Raw genomic sequence first — 17,528 nt, 5'->3', positions numbered from 1 at the left:
AAGCAACATGCAAGACATTGTCATGTCTCATCAGGGCACGCCGGTGATTACGCCGGGTCTTGTCGTACAGCCGTGAACGCTTTCCCCGGCTGGTTCACCGTACTTGTGCCATTTTTATTATTTCAGCCAACGTCAGCAGGTACGTGGGAGGATATGATAATCATTCCCACCTCTCCTCTGTGTTGGGTGTGTGTGTGTGATGGGAAGGAAAAGTATGGTACGATAAAATATGCCACTTCGGACACGCCTCGCACACCGTTTTTGGGGCGGGGGTTGGGGGACAACGATCGTGAAGGAGTTTCACCCGGAATGGAAGCGGAAAGAATGTCTTTTTGTTTTTTGCTTGTCCTCTTGTGGATGAGGGGCGAGAACTATTACTTTCCCCCGTTTTGAGCGATGGCCGGGCGGCCAAAGTGTTACGGCGCATCCCGGTAGCAGCGGAAGGAAGTGATAATAGAATTAAAATTCACGATCGCTTTTGCTTTTCCGTAAAAAGGACATTTTCTTGATGCAATAAACTCATTCTTGCGAACGCACACTTTCGCGGTTTATTATTAACGTGTTGAACGTGGTGCTGCCACGGTTGCCGCGCATCGGTTTCATCGGTTGGCGGTTAACGAAGCCAGTGAGCTGGTGGCCGTTGACACCACCGTAAATGATCCAAATTTTACCCTTCACAGCTCGTCAAGCATTACGAAACGGTTTGGTGCTGTCTTGGTGACTCTGTTTAAGCCCTCCTTTCACTATGTATGTATGGGTTTAATATGTGTGCCACGCTGTCATTCCCGATCGTTGAGGCGTACCGTGATGCCCTCACACACCGTTTCACAGTTCACATTCCAAACGGTCGACCCCGTTCCCCATTCATGTCATCACGTCCGATGCACCCTCCTACTCTCTTTCTCTCTAGCTCCCGCTCGGTTCTTACATTTTCCAGCATTCGTTGACGTGGCGGAATGTGAAAAACTTTCCAAAGGATCGAAAGGGGGTTTTGGGGAGCGACAAGGGAGGCCATGGAGGAGGCAACAAAGCGCAGAATGGATGAAATCTTCAACGAGCCGGAATCAAACGACAAATTTGTCACCAACCGCCCGGATCGTTATCACCCTCGTTATCACACCATGCGAACGCATTCTTGCTCTTCCATTGTTCACCCCATTTCCACCCCATTTCGAGCAGCAAACGAAAAGCAAAAAACAAAAAAGATGGACGATTGATGTGCCATTCGCCATGAAGTGTGCAACACATTCTTTCAGCCTTCCGTTTTCAATGGTACATCTTTATTTAGAAAAGTTTTCCCATACTTGGTTTCTGTTATTGCTGCCGTTGACGGGTGACGTATTCCGGCTTTCACCCAGCGTACTGTGCACTCACTTGCCCTTTTGTTTGTCCCGTTGCAATCCGTGACTGTTGGACCGATCCGTCGCTCAGCACGGGCGCACGTGCTATAACATTATCACAAAGCATTTTCCGTGCCGACAAACGGGTATCGGGTTGCGGTGCAGAACACGGTAGAATTGCATCCGGTCGGATTAAGGGTGTCGGATTTTTGTCCCCCCCCCCCAAAAAAAAAAAAAAACGGTCGGCACGGCTAGGAGGACGAACCGTTACAGCATGCAAATAAATGGCGATAGACAATGTTACAATGCACCTACTGCTTAACGATATGGATTTTAGTATTTTAAAAACCTCACACATACACACGCAGGAAGAAAGGGTTGTGAGGGGTGGAAGGGAGGGAAAGGGAAATAAATACATTTATGGTGGAACATGCTACGTTTTGCTGGCCATTCTGGTGACCATTGCTGGGTACAGTAATGTATAATAATTGGCCTTCTGTTTCATTGCACCTTTGCATCTCATCTCCACCATCACCACCGCCACGCTCACAGGTACTCATGCCAACATACAGTTTCATGCAATCATGTGCTCCATCGAAGTGGCTTCATTTTCGATGGCAAACGGCGCTTAAACCACCTTCCGCGCGGAACGATGTCGGAGGGCGCCCGTTTGCGCTAGCCGGCCAATCTTAAACACGCCAAAGAACGTCTTCTCCGGGTACATGACATGCTCCCGGCCATGATCAACGTCCTCGATCGCGATGGTTGTGCTGTAGTTGGGAATTTCGGTAATACCCGCCGTAAAGCAGGTGTTGGTGTTTTCACCCACCGAGTGCACGGCGCAGGAAAGATGCTTGTTTCCATTCACCAACACCTTGAAGCCGTTCGTGTTGAACTGGTTGCTGTAGGTCACCTAGAAGAAAGAGAGACAAGGGAGTGATAAGAGTGGATCTTAGCATAAAATCTTAATTTCGTGAAATTATTGATTAAAGGATTCTGATAAGTAATAAAAAGAGTTAACAATGTTAAAGGCAGAAAGAGAAAAAAAATTGTTTAAAAAATAGAATACTATCTCAACCTTAGCTCCAGCCACGCTAAAATTTATCTAAAGACTATTTTTGTATAACAAGAAATCGGTAATACTCTATCATGGATATGTTTTTAATGTACATAAAACGAACTAAAAACATAATTTATCGAACGTTGGAACAGGAACAAAGAGAAATAAAAACCCAATTAATCTATTTCTCTTTGAATACATTTAAACATACGGTTTAGTTGTACCAACAGATTAGTTTAATAACTGATGTATACTACAAGTAGTTAACATAACTTTATTGTTGCTATTGAATGAGGTTGAAAATGTTGTAGCTATCAGTTTTAACTTGTTTCGAAACATTCTCAGATAAAATTGCAACTATTTTCTCTTCGACCTTAATTTCAATTATGTAGCAGTACGGACTGGCCGTCCTTATTGAAGCACACATTTTCTGTATGGCTTTGTGGTTTTAGAAACTTTTATCGTTTTGGGATAGCAAGTTGGAGTACTGCCTTGCTTGACGCTGCTGAAAGTCGAAGCCCGATGCGAGGCTATTTTTTCATGAAGTTTTATATTTAGTAACATGAGAAGAAATCAATAATATATAGGCGTAGATATTCAGAGTGAGTTTTACGATTTAATTTGAAGTCTGTTGTAATTTGGGTTTAATTATGATTGACTTGAAAAAAAAAATCTGGTAGGGAACGAACATGAAGCTTTAAAATTGTGAAACAAATTATTAATGAACATCTGTTTAAATAATGATAATTCTGAAAAATCTGTTTGGATATGTATACAACTGATGTACCGAATTTATAAAAAAAATTGTCATAAATCATCAATCCATTTTATGTGATACTTAAACAGTTAACAAACATGCTTAAAAAGCATGAAATATACATAATGATGATTGATAATGGTACATGGAGTTGGAATCTTCACCGTATCGTTTTTCGGTACCGGTGGAAAAATAATACACATGCACACAATTTGCACCTTCCTGGAACAAAACAATCATGCTTGCGGTTGGTTCCCATGGTTGAAGAAACCATTTTGTGCACACTTCCCATGCAGTTGCCCCGCCACGCTCGCAATCGATCCGCCAGCCCGGGCGGAGTGTGTTGTTTATTTTTGGAAAAAATGAACACCACCACGAACACTCCTTATCTTAGCACTTTGCTTTTGGTCCGGTTGAATGCCCGGGCTTGAGGAGAAACTTCATCAGCTTCGTCATGTTTCAACTTACCTGCGCATAAACGTAGTACAGGCCGGGCTCTTTGACGGTAAGCTGCTCACCGTCGAAGGCAAACGTTTGACCCGTCTGTAAGGCCTGCTTGCTCGCGTCATCCTTCGCGGTCCAGTCGCGGTGGCGATTGTTTCGGTGGAAAACACCACCGCTGGTTACCTTCACCAGGTGCACACCTTTGGCCAACGGTTCGCCCGACTGGGCAGCGCCGGTTTTGCGCTGACGCAAACGGACGCGTGATTCCGGTGCCATTACGATTTCCTGTGCAGGAATGGAGTGCAAAGCGAAGGGGGAGAAACGAACGGATCGTAAAGTGCCCGGCAACATTGTAACGCGTCCCGTTCCGGTTGGTAACCGATCCACTAACCTTCTGTGTTCCAGGATTGCCAACCACCTTGGGGAATCGTTGTGTCTGCTGCAGTTGTTTTCGCATGCTTTCACCGGTCGCCTGGACGCGGCTCATTCGGTTCAGCATTGGTGCCGGCGGTTTTGTTGGGTTTCCGGCATCCAGCTAAGGGAGTAGGGTGGTAAGAATGCAAAAAGGGCATAATAATTAGTGAATGTTTGATGACTCCTTAAATGAATTAAAAAAAGACATCCCCTCAGATGGAGTAGTTAACTTTAAATAACTTCTTGAAATGTTAAATTAAGAACATTCTCGTATGTAAATGTAGGGGACCCATTACCTCGTTGCGTGAGTGATGTCTTACGTCCGCACGTGATCCATACGCCACAGGCATCGGGGTGGTGCTGTGATGTTCTCGTTGATTATGTACTTCATGCTGGTACGGTCTGATACTGATAGTGCCGTACGACTGTTGGCGGGAGGCTGAGTGAGTTTTGCTGCAAATAAAATCGAGCCCACAACACAAAGACATTGTAAGGTCGAGACCAGAACCTCTCCACCCCACCCCCTTCCGCCACGTACCGATTTTCGACGTCCCATCGGAACATTTCCCCCGAGGACGGTGGTGTGACCAGCTCTTCCGGCCGTTGGCGCAGTTGCTCGTAGATCCGGTGCGGATGCCGGGTACGGTTCCGCCTCGGTACGTACGGTTCATCGACAATCGGCACACCCTGCCGTGTAACACCGGAAATGGACCGTGCCCGACGGACGCCACCGGGCACAATTGTGTCCACACCGTCATCGATGGTAATGTCGTCGTCTTCGTTCGTTTCCCTCAGATCCTCGAGCCCAAGGTTTTCCCTCTCCTCGTTATCCTCCATATCCTCGTCCTGCATGCCACTGCTCATCAGCCCACTCTCGTTCGTTTCCTGTTCCCGGTGGCCATCGTCGGACACATCCTGATCGAGGTCTTCCTCCGGTTCGTACGCGTACTCGTCCGCCGTATCAAACAGGTCGTTGTCAAACTGAAAGTAAACGAGTAAATAATTGTTAAATGATTAATGCGGATTGAAACAAAAAGAAATGAACCAAAAAGGGCAATGCGCAAAATAAAAATGGATATCCTTTTCAATCTCATTCAATCAACCCAGCTACCTCCCCCAAAGACTGCCTCCATTTAGGTTGAGTTCATTAAAAGTTTCCTTTGGCATTCTTGACCGTCCGTGACATCGAAAACCCTTCTTTATTCAGGTTCATCCTAAATAAGGAAATTGTAACGGCAACGTGTGGGACGTTCGGATCTAACCCTAGTTTTTTGTCTCAAAATAAAGTGAATGGGTAGAATTCCTTGTGCAAAAGCTATGAAGCACGACAGGGAAATGAAATACGTTTCATTCACTGTTTGCATTACATAATAATAAGCATTTATTTACGCTGAAGCCGGGCCGGAAAGCTTCGAAACCTATTTAAAATATCAAATTTATGTAAATCATGACATGCTGCACGTGCCGCAAATGGTATTTGGAGAAAGGCATCGTAGCAAGCGCAGAAGTTACATTTGGGACGATGGAAAGATGGGGTTTTTTCGAGCTTGACATTAACCCTGTGCCGGTTGACGTTTAATTTACATTGGAACGACATTGTACGACACTTTAAGCGATGATAAACGAAGAAATAATAAGTCTCTTGAATCGCTTACAACTAAACATTTGTACGATTGCTTACTTAATAAACTAATGTGAAAAAAGATTAATTACAAATGAGCAAAAATACTTCGAATTTGTATGCTGCTTCAAAGATGTGCCTGATTAATAGCTTTGTGATCTGACAGTATGCTTGCGATGTTTCAATAAATAATCCACAGCTTATCAAATACACCATTTTGCCGTGCGTATTTACACTCGGAAACTCGATCACGCTACTCCCAATAAATAACTGCCCTGCCTTAAAATGTGTTGGGGAACAATTTTAAAATTTTAACGCAACCCATCAATCTTCTAGCGCATTAGACGGGAGCAGGAGCAAAAAGGGAGCGAACAAAAAAAAACGGTTTAGAACATTTGCCGAGCGTACGTCAGCACACCGTAATTCAAGGTAGACAGACCCAACGCAATATGACCTTCCTGCGCAACATATGCTTCTCTGCTGGCGGTTTAGCCGCTCAGTGGACCTTGCGGACATGGCCATTTCATTGGTCAGGTCGGGGTTTTCCTGCGGAGTGGCGAAAGAAAACCAAAAGAAAAAACAAAATGAAGAAAACGGTCCCTTTTTCTCCTTCATTTGCATATCAACAGCATACATCATTCGAAACGGTAGATCATTCTTTGGGCGGGCAGAAGTATGCGTACGTGTATTAGCATCGTGATAAATGACACACGCGACATTAATTCACTCACCGTGGGGGTTTTTTTTTTATTTTTCGTGCTTTTCACAAACATTTTTCCCACTGCTTACACTCGCACGGGAAAAATGCAAAGCAAGAAAACACATTTCAATGTGCACCAGCCGGTCGCCCACCAGCAGCATTAATCATGTGCAAATGATCGTGGTGCAAATTATAAACGTTTTCGAAACGGTAAGCCACCGCAGCCACTGCCTTTTTTTCTTGTAGCGTCTGTCCCCGTCGGTACATCTGCGTCATTTTGTTGGTGACATGGCGACAGGCGATCTACCCCTCGGAGGTCGGGGATCGTTTCACCGGTGGACGGCGTCACTTTTTCGATTTTATATCGAACAACTACAAAGAACCTCACTAATTAATGAAGGTTCGGTGAGTGCTTTGCTGCTAAAAATAAGGTAAACTTCCCTGCCTATCTACCGCACTGCGCACTGCGAGAGTCTGGTCTGGTATTTTCTGCGTTCCAGGCATAAACCACCTGCCGTTTAATGAACTCGGCGAGCTGACAGAATCTGCCTGATTCAGACTGTTTCGCCAACTATGCTGACCCAAAATTCTCCATTTGCGCCAACCGTAGCTGGAAGATGGGGCTATTGAAGGGAGGAAAGGGAGGGGAGGAGGGAGGGGGTGTTCTTTGCTGGCAAACGTCTGTCCCGATTTGGTCCGGCAGGCAGGAAGCTCAAGTTCGAGCATAAGATCAAATTAGACGCCGTATGGTTTTCATTTGCTATCGCCCGAAATGATGAACTGAGCTGGATCGTAAATAAGGAATTCCATGCAATTCGCAAAGGGTATGCGGGGTTTATGTGGAGCGCTGTTTATGGTTGGGTTTTTTTTTTTACTTCCGCCGATCGAGTGAACCGGCGCCAATGTTTGGATAGAAACTATTTGAAACACTTGAGAGTGATGTGGGGGTGGAGTGGTTTTTATTATGCTTTTCGATGACCAACGGATATGTTACGGTCAATGGCAGATGGTACTTTGGATCATGAAGGAATTTTAATTGATCGTCCTGCTTGAGTTCAATGTATGGAAAAAAGATAAATTTGTGTTAATGTTTTTTTTTGCAGCATGAGCACGATTAATTATATAGAAATAGTGCTTACTACTCTAGTACGATTAAAATGCAATGGTGATTCCAAACATGAATTTAGTTTGATATCAAAAGTAGCTAAATAATTAAATAAAGAAAAGGTTAAAAAACAAATAAATAGACTAATTAATTAAGTGATAAATAATCAAGAAAATAAATAATAATAATAAAGGGTTAATTAATAAATAAATAAGTAAATAAATAAATAAATAAATAAATAAACTGAAAAAAGGCAGCACAAAGACTATAAATACAAACAATAGCATATAATGCAGCATGCGATTGAAAGAAACACCTCAGACAGCACAAACTCTATCACAAGAGTAACAAATTTATGTACAACATACAACAACCATCATGTTTACGGTTTCGCGATAACAAGATCTATGTTTACCAGTGTCCATCATCCAAAACATAGTGTTATTTGTACACACATCAGCCATCAGCCAACAAGGATAGTATTCCCCACTCCATTTGTATTGAATCAACTTCTGATTGTAACAAAAAAAAAAAATGATCCGTCAGCAGTAATAACTTTACCGAAACGAGTCAGTCCTCGACTCATCCTGACACTGATGGGCCTGACCCTGTTGCAGTTTAGACCAGATACCGAAGAAGAAGACACTGACGGGAATAAAAATTAACATAAAAATTAAAAACCTACAAACAGCGCGCCCATGACCATCAATTTTACCGGTTTCGTCCCCGCCACACTATCCGGTGGGGTGATGGGAGCAATAGAAGAAGACAAAAACAAAAAAAAGAACACACACACACCCACCCACCGGCTCATTGAGCAGTGCCAACAACTTTCTTCTGATCGCTCGCCATTCGATTAGTGGTGTGACGCTACCAACACGTGCCCTCTGGCCTAGTACAGTACGTCCGGACGGCAGTTTGTTTGCCAGAGTTTTAAAAATAAGACATCAAAGTTTTCGCTACACACTTTACCATCGTTTGCTTCATTCCGCTGTTTCGCTCACCTCCATATGGTGTTTCCGCAAGGGTATGAAGAATAAAGATGCGAATCCCGCACTAGGCGGTGTCCGAAAAGGAACGATAAATCTCCTCGTTTAATGTTTCCCATTGCTGTCAACGTTGCCTTAACAGAGCGGGAAGTTCGGGATGGGATGTTTGGGTGGTAGGGTGGGGTTTTTTTCCGTATGGTCAGTTTTGTGTGGGTAAGCAAAGTTAGATAAAGTAATGTTTTTTTTGTACAAAAAAAAGCAGAAATGTGCTGGCATTCGATATCTTTTGCATGAAGTCGCGCTCTGTTTCGATGCTTCCCGTTGATAACTAGATTGTTCGCCGATGTCGATAAGTCGGAGAACTTAGTGTTGAAGGAAATGTTTATTGGTCGCCATAGTTACGGCGGTGAGCGGTTCAAAGCTTTTCATAAGCAACTTAGATCCAATTTAAGCTAGCCAGCTTATCGCATTCTGTCACCACCGTTCCATTCCGTGGTCTAATCTTGGATGGCTGCTTTCACTACCATCTAGCGATCTTTCCCCGCGATGTTTTGCCACGAAACACACTTGCGTGTTGCAAGGTTGCTCGTTGTGTTTTTCTTCTCGACCGATTCTCAAATTTGTTTACGAATCGCAACTTGTCACCCGAGTGGCGCCCGAGCGTTATTTATGTGTGAGCGGGTCATGTAGCGTGTACCGGGCCCGGCACGCATCACCACCCCATCGATCGCCGTCCATTGCGATGCAACAGATGCAGATGTCGCTAGCTGAGGGGGGGGGCGAGTTGAACGTATTAATCATCATTTACCATTTGTTTTCAGCGCGGTCGATGAGACGATGCCAGCAGCAGAGCGTGTGCGGTGCAACACTCCGATCAATGCGTGCAATGTGATCAATTAAATTAAATTGTTGGAATTAATTGAAATTTGCCGCAATGAGAAATTCCATTCTCCACTTTCACGCCCGTCAACAGTGGCGCGAAATGTAACCAACCAGTCACCCGATCGACGTTGATCGCAAGCACCGACTTGAGGCAGGGCGAATGATCTTGTTATTTCGTTTCAGTGGAGATAAAAATAACTACAAATCATTCATAATTTCATCCCGGCTTAATCGCACGTAGAGCGTCCGGTGGGATAAAAATACACGGCAATAAAAATGCGCACCCATACACGCGCGATCACACGGTTACACTAACAAACTTCCAATTTATGGATGCTTGTGGCAAACACGATAAACAGCCCACTTGGTCAGGTCTCGTTCGTTTGGACGCGATCGAAAATAGCTCCGTACACCTTTCTTCACCAAGCCAATCTTGATGGGTTTGTTTACATCGGTTCAACACACTCTTGCCCGCATCGATCGGTACCGTATGGAACGATCGTTTGAAGGGAAACCGTTTCCGTAACGGATACCGGCTATCTTTAGTGCATTCTCGGGATATTGGAGATGTTTACTGGATTGGAAACGATTGGATGATGATTAACAGAGACAAGAAGGTGTAGTACAGAGATAGTTCTCAGTTGTCAGCTACTAGCCGTACAGCAAAAGGGGCAGCAAGGAGAAGAAAAAAAAAGCGTGTGTCAATAATTTCACGCCTTGCATCGCTATCTATTCGGTTTGATCGAAACCATTCAAGAGCGAGGCCCGATGTGTCACGTTCTGTCGTTTCCATCGATGGCGCCGATGCTGGTACGAAGCCGCCACGTTTCGTGGTCACATTTGTATTGTGTTTTGTTTTCTGTTTCTTCTCCGTCCAATCGCCGACTAGACGCGATTAGATGGCGCGCGTGAGAGCAGCGGACACGGGAAGCGTTATAAATCAATGCCATTCTATTGGTACCTGTTCGCGCGGTTTGGCAGTCTACGCGGGAACCCACTGTGCCAGTGGATGTGCGAACGGCCTTATTTGGCTGTATGCTCCGGATCACCGGTGACCTAAACAGTGCCATGATTTCAATATCGATCATTTGATGAATTATGATCATCTAGGTCGAATTCTGACCATAAGTCACAGCTCACGAGCATTGTCGGAGGATTTATTGTCGCGTCCTTCTGGTGCATTGTGTTCATTGTTTGTGGATATTGGCTATGTAATAGATAAGTTTTTAGGCAATGGTGTGATGTGATGGAACATTCAGAGCTGCGCCTTCCATATTCCTATTTTGGAAGGAAGATATTGCATCTCCACTCTACCTCACTATCTCTATCTCCAAAAGACCTCAATTAATTGAAGGAAACTGATTTTGTCACAACCAATGCAATTTTATTTGAGTTCTATTCGAGTAGAAACTATATCCTCCTATGGTTGGCTGCATTAATTTGATCCGTCCATATTCAGAGGCATACCTAAACTTTAAAGCGCCGCACGACTTCTAAGAGTCATATTGGTGATTTAGTGAAACTAAGTAAGATCTAAGTGTTAAGGAGAGTTTTAACAAATAACTTCATAGAACATAGAACTGGCAAACATTCAGAGGGCTTTACTTCACATCAGTAATACGAAATGAGATCAGAATTTAACGCAATGTGTTTGTGAAATTGTACTAAATTTTCGTTAACACCTAGTAACGCCAATTAGATTGTAAATAAGCAATCAGTAGAATTATTATTAATCATTTATTAATAGTTATATATTTAACCATTATTTACTAAAATGTAATTAGTAAGAAAATAATTTGTTTCTGATATATAAAGCAATTAAACTTTCAATGTATAATCACATCAAAATACCAATAACCAGCAAATTTATCACTTACAAATATTATTAAAAATATTACTTGAAACCTTAATTCCAAAACTGAAGAAAATCTTCAAAATAAGTGACAAGAAAAGGAAAGGTAAATTAATCACTGACTGACAAGCAGCTACAGTGCAGCGTACGAACAATGAGCAGCAGAACATTCTTACGCACCCGCCTAGGTCCGTTGGGTTGTGTGTTTGACACTCGAACGAATCCCGCTGTTTGCGGTTCGTTATTCGGTATTCCCATGGGAGTGTGATGTCTACGTCTAGTTTAGTTTGTCATGCTGTGTCGGGCCCACCGCTTGGTAGCGCACCGATAACGATATTCTGGCGAGCCCCACACGAATCACACAAACGAACTGTCAATAACGACAATCAGCAAACTGTGCTGTGCGTTAGTGGCTGGGGCCATCATTGCAACCATCGGATTGGATGGTCCGGTTGGTTCCCTTGCGTCAGTGTTGCCAAAGGCAGCCAGATCAAAGGCGAGCTTAAGCTCCTGTGTGTTCGAGACGCGGGAAGAACCGTGATCGGTGCCGGAGGGAAAAGGTCATGTTGACCAGCAGGCGCCCGAGAAGTGTGTCGGTATTGGCCATTTCTAAGCAATACACTTTCCTGCTCGAATGACGTCGTTTGCAGTCCAGTGTTATGGGCAAATGCAGCTTACACTATCTAGAACAAAGTGCTGCAAAACTGCTTCAATTTATCTTTGAGATGCAAAACGATCTTCTCCCTAAACTTGTGGGTATTTCAGCGCGTTAGTTCTGGGGAATTAAAAACACACAGAAAAGAAAATGATCTTTCTAGAGGGCATCAAGCAGAAGATCGTATCGTTTGGTCGCGTAATTGATGAGCTTCATACCACTCCCCGCAAGGAAAATAACTTCCAATTGCACCGAAAGGCAATAAAACCACCCAAAACCAAACATTTCATTATAGCTCTCAGAACCCTAAAGATGGTCAAAGTCAAGGACAAGTGCGCATCAACGCCGAAGGTAAACGTCACGCGGTGACGCAAATCGGGCCACGGTGCACCTTGCCCTTGCGCTGCTCGCTTCCCATTGGAGCAGGTAATCGTCGTGTGGGCGATGCTGATGCACGGTGTTGCCATTAAAATTTGTCGAAAAGAAAACGAAATGCCGCGGAAAATGTTTCTGTTTCGGGCCCGGTCATTACATCTGACACCGGCGAAACGATGGGACGCTTGTTTTTGTTTGTGCGCCGTTGTGGTTGGTGGTAATGGCTCGATCGACAGGTTCGACGAAAGGTTTCACCCTGCGAGCAACAAATGTGCGAAAGGAAAATTTACACCGTAACACGTTCGCTCAAATCATAGATGAGGGCAGCAAAAAATGCATCGCAATGCAGCAGCCAGCCAGCAGGTGGCACCAGAAATAGACCAGTTCGGAGGGAATTGTTCGTGTACAACGATGCACAACGCTGGTGTTCGAATGCAAATGGCGTGCTCATTGGTTGGAACATTCGAAAAGTATCCATCAAAAAACAAGAAATGGATTGGAGGTCCTGGATGATGAAGGGAAAGAGTGTGTGTCCGGTGCAGTTCCAAAGGGCATAAAACGGGATTTTAATTAGCTGAATGCAGTAGCACGTGGAATGCAGTGTGACTCGCATGGCAGCGAAGCGCAAATGCGCACCAAAACCGTGGCTTACAGAAAGTGTGAAATGGATTTTATCGGATGAAGCTTAACATAAACTCACACACTCGTTTGTGTGCATGTTGGACGTTGTGTTCCAAATTATCTGGAACGAATTCAATATTGGAATTGGCCACACGGTACCGTATTAAAATACGCGCATTTCCACGCTATTAAACCTTGACTGAAATGACGGATCGTTAGAATTCTCAACAAAATTCAGGGTCACATTATAGGTTTAATTCACCTTCATGTTCCAGGTATCGGAAAATCTGCTTACCTTGCTCTACATTCCGTTCCAATATTTATATGAAGACGAAAATAACTTGCCCCGGTTCCGAAACCTTGCACAGATTCTAACGTATTAGTCGGAAAATCCATTTTTCACGAAATCTTTCGTTTGAAGCTGACAAATGATCTCGATGAAAACATTATGACACCGATTTCCGATGGTGTGCCGCGTCAGCAAAGGTCACAATCACAAAAGCAAGGATATTTTCACGCATTAAAATGGGGCCACTGCCGTAGTCTCGCTGTTTGGAGTGGCCAGTAAGCGTACATTAATTTTGTATCCTCTCAACGAGGTAGAGAAAAGTTCTGTCGCAGTAGGCCTTCGAGGAAAAGCCAACTGTCATGTGCAGCTCATCAAATCTGTATGTTCTTCTTATTCTTATTTTAACCCAGCTCTGTCCCTGGTAAGCTGGACAATGATGTGGAGGAATTCTGATGAATAACACACATAATGAACGATTTGATGCTATCGTTCCGGTAGTCCGGGTGGGTCGAGATAGTGAACCCGCGTGATCCGCAATTCCGTACATCCCGCAGGAAATTTGATATCACCACGCACCATTGGAGTGAATCACCCGTAAAGCGTTTGAGTTTAGCTGCCAAGCATCGGAACCGACGGCTGATTGTATGCTGGAATGGGACGGAAATTCAATTTCATGCTAGCATGTTGTAGAATTTTGGACACACAAAAACATTATGCGTGTGTAGCATGTAAAGTCGTGCCCAGATATTTGGGCGTATCGAACGAATTTGTCGTAGGAAAACGGATAGCAAACGATAAACAAAAAAAGTTTGCCGAAAACTTGTGCAAGTCATTACAACGCACGGAAACTGTCCGGCACAGCACCGGTGGTCGGTGAGGCTGACGGGCGGAATCGGTTCACACTGCCCCTGCGAGCGACTAAATCATCATAAATAGATCACGCTGCGATCCCCTTCTCGGGACACATTATCATCCAGTCCGGTTTCGGCAATTCGGGTCGAATCCCGAGGGGGAAAGGAAGGAGGAGGGGGACCACACTGCGCCTTGTGGTATGACATTTTGGAGAGGCTTAATTTAATGGACATCAGTTCTGTTCTCGCCCACGCCAACTACAGCTGCTACAAGCCGGCGCCACATCTTTCCCCTTGTACCGGCAAGACGCGTCCCGTATTCAAGGGAGTTTGGGGACGCCTGTATGGAGGGTATGGCGCGCGGTGTTCATTTCAGCTCGGTGTCGCATAAGAAACGAGACTAACGCAAGCTGTGGAAGCTGCTAACAATTTTGGAGTGCTTTCGTTTGAATTGATTAAAGCACCATTTAGGGCAAGGCTGGCGGGAATGGGTCTGTTATACTGCAGACGTCGCGCCGAATTGGTAAGAAGGTATGCATATAGGTAGGTTTGGTCTGGTGCACTTGCCTCGTACTCGGTGAACTCGCGGGCACGTTGGTACAGTTGCATTTTCAGGTCGTCGACTTCCTGTTGCAGTGCGGCCGTCTTATTCAAATGCCAGATCTGTGGAAGAGCGACAAGGTTCCAAGGTCAGTCGAAGAGTGTAATACAGTGCGATTAAAGAGATGATGAATGGATGGGAAATGGGAATTAAATAAGGCTTGTCATATGACGTTATTCCTCCTGATTGCCTCTATTTCACCGTATTAAATTGTAAAGTGTTTAAAGCTAAAGGTGTACATACAATATTATAGTCGATTCTCTATTCCATTTCATGTACAGATTGGGTACAAATCTCAATGGGAACTGGCCTTCCATATAGTGTTAGTGTGCTAAATGATTTTTTTAAAGAGTCATTTATATGAATTTTTAGCAAGGAGTCATTGAAATGAGGAATCGACGTTTAAAAAGATACATGAATCCTCAGAGCACTGGCGACCTAATCCCATGTTTAATAACTGATAATCGGAGGAAGCAATAAGCATGATTGACAAGCTCATATGCGAAGGAATCCACTATGACTCACGGCTCATGATCAAAGATTCATTTGGATTCATTAATCTGAATCAGATTCACCTAACACTACTCTTGTATATAATACCTACTAGAGTGATTCACCAAAGAATAGAATTTAAGGTTGACTATCAAAATAGATGAAATAAACGATGAAAGACATTGATGAAAGTTTAATTCAGGATCTGATGTCCTTACCATTAAAGTTTTGAATACTGCTAAAACTGTTTTCTTAAAAGGGACTTACAATAAATCACCAGAAGATGTAACAGTTTAATCTTAATAGTATTTTTATAAAAAAAATATTGATTTTCATTCTATTGGAATGCTGTCTTCGACTTGCATAATGCATTGCATAAAGCAACTCTGCCATCTTCCCAAGAATCTAATCTAATTTGTCATAATTTAAGTAAACTTTTCTCTAAAATGGAAAGGAAATTATGGAATTGCACTTCACAAGTTCACAGGATACAAATAAGTAAAAATTGAGGTCTTGTACTTCTAGCTAGCTTATTCTCGTCAGCTCTCACTTTTGATTTTGTGAGAATTTCTTATCCGTGTAGATGTCTACCTTAATAACTTCGGTTTAAATTATTGTTCAAGGCTATGTACACAACCATAAACAGTTTCTCTTAGGAAGCTGTCATGAAGCTGTTCTGAAACAGTATTCCAATAACTGCTATGCATTTACTGATAAGCTTACGAAGCAACTAGCAACGGAAGTTTTAAGTGCATTTAGCATGACCGTTTTATCTTTCCTAACTACAAACATATACACAAAGACACTGGAACAAGGAAGGTGTAATTGGTCACAGTTTCAACCCCCAGCTGCCTACCTGCACACCGATGAGCGCACAGCAAAGGGCCGCCGCAAGAATGCATCCCAGTGCAACTAATCCTCGCTTAACGGTGGACTTTTGTGCGCAGTGCGCTTTCAGCCCGTCGGCCGTCGTGTTCGGTAGATTGAGAAACGGTTTTAGCGTTTCCGCCGTCATGGTCGAGGCCGTGTACAGTACTGTTCGATCCCTATGACCACACTTAGCAAGCGATGTGACACATCGAACCAGAGAAATAGCAAGATAGCACCAAACAATAAACAGGAGGAAACAAAAAAAATCGCTTATTGCTAAAACCCGCGCACTGTTGTTCGCTTTGTTCTATCACGTTCTATTTGGTGCGTTCGGCGCGGCACGCTTGGCGCGATGCGAAACTCGAGCGCCGTGCGTCACTTTCGTTGAAAACGGAAACTTTCTTTACGCGGGATAGGGCGTCGGCAAGATTGTGGCCAGGAATGATAAGTGTATCGCACAAATGTACGCGAACAACGGATGCAATAATTAGCCGCGCATTCCAACGCGCTCGATCGCTGTTAAGCAACTGAACGTTCCGACCAGCCGGTTCGCGGTACAAAAATGATCTTACCGCTCATCGAGCCGCGCGAGGACTAAGATGGTGCTCTCGTTCTGTAGAACGTTTCTCTCAAGCCCTCTCGATCACTCGCGCTCGAATTCGCGTTCCCTTGCTCATTTGGTCGCTCAGGAAAAGGCCATCGCGATATGCTGCCGCCCCCTTACGTTCCTCATCATAAACATGATTCAGTATGGATGATCTTTGAGGGTTATGATTGATCAAACATCAATGATTTGTTTCGTGTTGGGTTGAAACGTTGTTCAATGGTTCTAGAGTAATCGTAGCACGTGACTAATCTGTTTGAAGAAAGAAATGGAATTGAATTAAGTATCAGTACACGCTGTGGACGGTCAGTCTGCTACATAAATTATCTTTCTGTTCCTCACATACGTCTCGGATGAGTAATAAATTCATCACACAAGTATAATACTAACTGATCCAATGATGTCAACCATGTAAATAATTTCCAAGCGCGTAAGAAAGCTTGCTGTGTGCGAATTGTGTAGAAGATTTTCATCAAAAACCATGTGTGTTCTCGTTGAAAAATAAAAAAAAAAACATAGCTCCACTTACCCTTGATCGTAATCTAGCGACCATAACCTTGGCCAACTCCCGCCAACACGTCCTTGTCTAGTGTGGTCTAGTGTACTTGCTGCAGCAATAAAGGGCACACAAGTTTTCATGGGCAAGATCAATCTAAGATCAATCCAAGAATTGTCGAAGCGCTTAATCACTTCCCCAGATGACCGGTTGGCGCCTGACGCGAGTACGACAAGTGTACCGACAGCGTTGCTCAATCAAAGCGTATCATTTTCGCGCGCTTGAAGTGCTCGCACCACACGCCGATTGCGACGCATGTTCGGTAACACCAATGGATCGTAAAAAATGGGATTATAATAATAAAAGTTAATGTTGTTTTTCGTTCCGCTCGGGCACGGTGAATCTGCCCCGCAGGAATGTGTATGAATTTTTGCTTGACATTCTTGATGTCAATGAACGCAAACGTGCTCATCCGCTTTCAGTGGATGTACGCAGTTGCACTTGCACTGC

General features: G+C 43.9%; 1 protein-coding gene across 1 annotated transcript; it reads right to left on the bottom strand.

Annotated features, from left to right (window-relative positions):
• Positions 1–1,396: 1,396 nt before the first annotated feature.
• On the bottom strand, positions 1,397–16,347 carry LOC128302376 (protein eiger). Its single transcript, XM_053039187.1, has 7 exons — positions 15,905–16,347; positions 14,523–14,618; positions 4,554–4,996; positions 4,312–4,468; positions 3,993–4,136; positions 3,626–3,886; positions 1,397–2,253 (listed from the first exon to the last, which is right to left on the bottom strand). The coding sequence occupies exons 1-7, from the start codon at positions 16,061–16,063 to the stop codon at positions 1,969–1,971; spliced, it is 1,545 nt and encodes a 514-aa protein (XP_052895147.1). The 5' UTR covers positions 16,064–16,347; the 3' UTR covers positions 1,397–1,968.
• Positions 16,348–17,528: the final 1,181 nt, after the last annotated feature.

Source organism: Anopheles moucheti, chromosome 3, assembly GCF_943734755.1.
Source record: "Anopheles moucheti chromosome 3, idAnoMoucSN_F20_07, whole genome shotgun sequence".
Lineage (NCBI taxonomy): Eukaryota > Metazoa > Arthropoda > Insecta > Diptera > Culicidae > Anopheles > Anopheles moucheti.
Note: the sequence above shows the minus strand (reverse complement) of the source record. Positions and strands in the feature narration are given on the sequence as shown.

Coding starts and splice junctions, on each gene's coding strand:
- LOC128302376 (XM_053039187.1), bottom strand. CDS start 16,063: ATGACGGCGGAAACGCTAAAACCGTTTCTCAATCTACCGAACACGACG. Junction 4,469..4,553: donor CGATGGGACGTCGAAAATCG/GTACGTGGCGGA, acceptor TTTTATTTGCAG/CAAAACTCACTCAGCCTCCC. Junction 4,137..4,311: donor GACATCACTCACGCAACGAG/GTAATGGGTCCC, acceptor CTACTCCCTTAG/CTGGATGCCGGAAACCCAAC.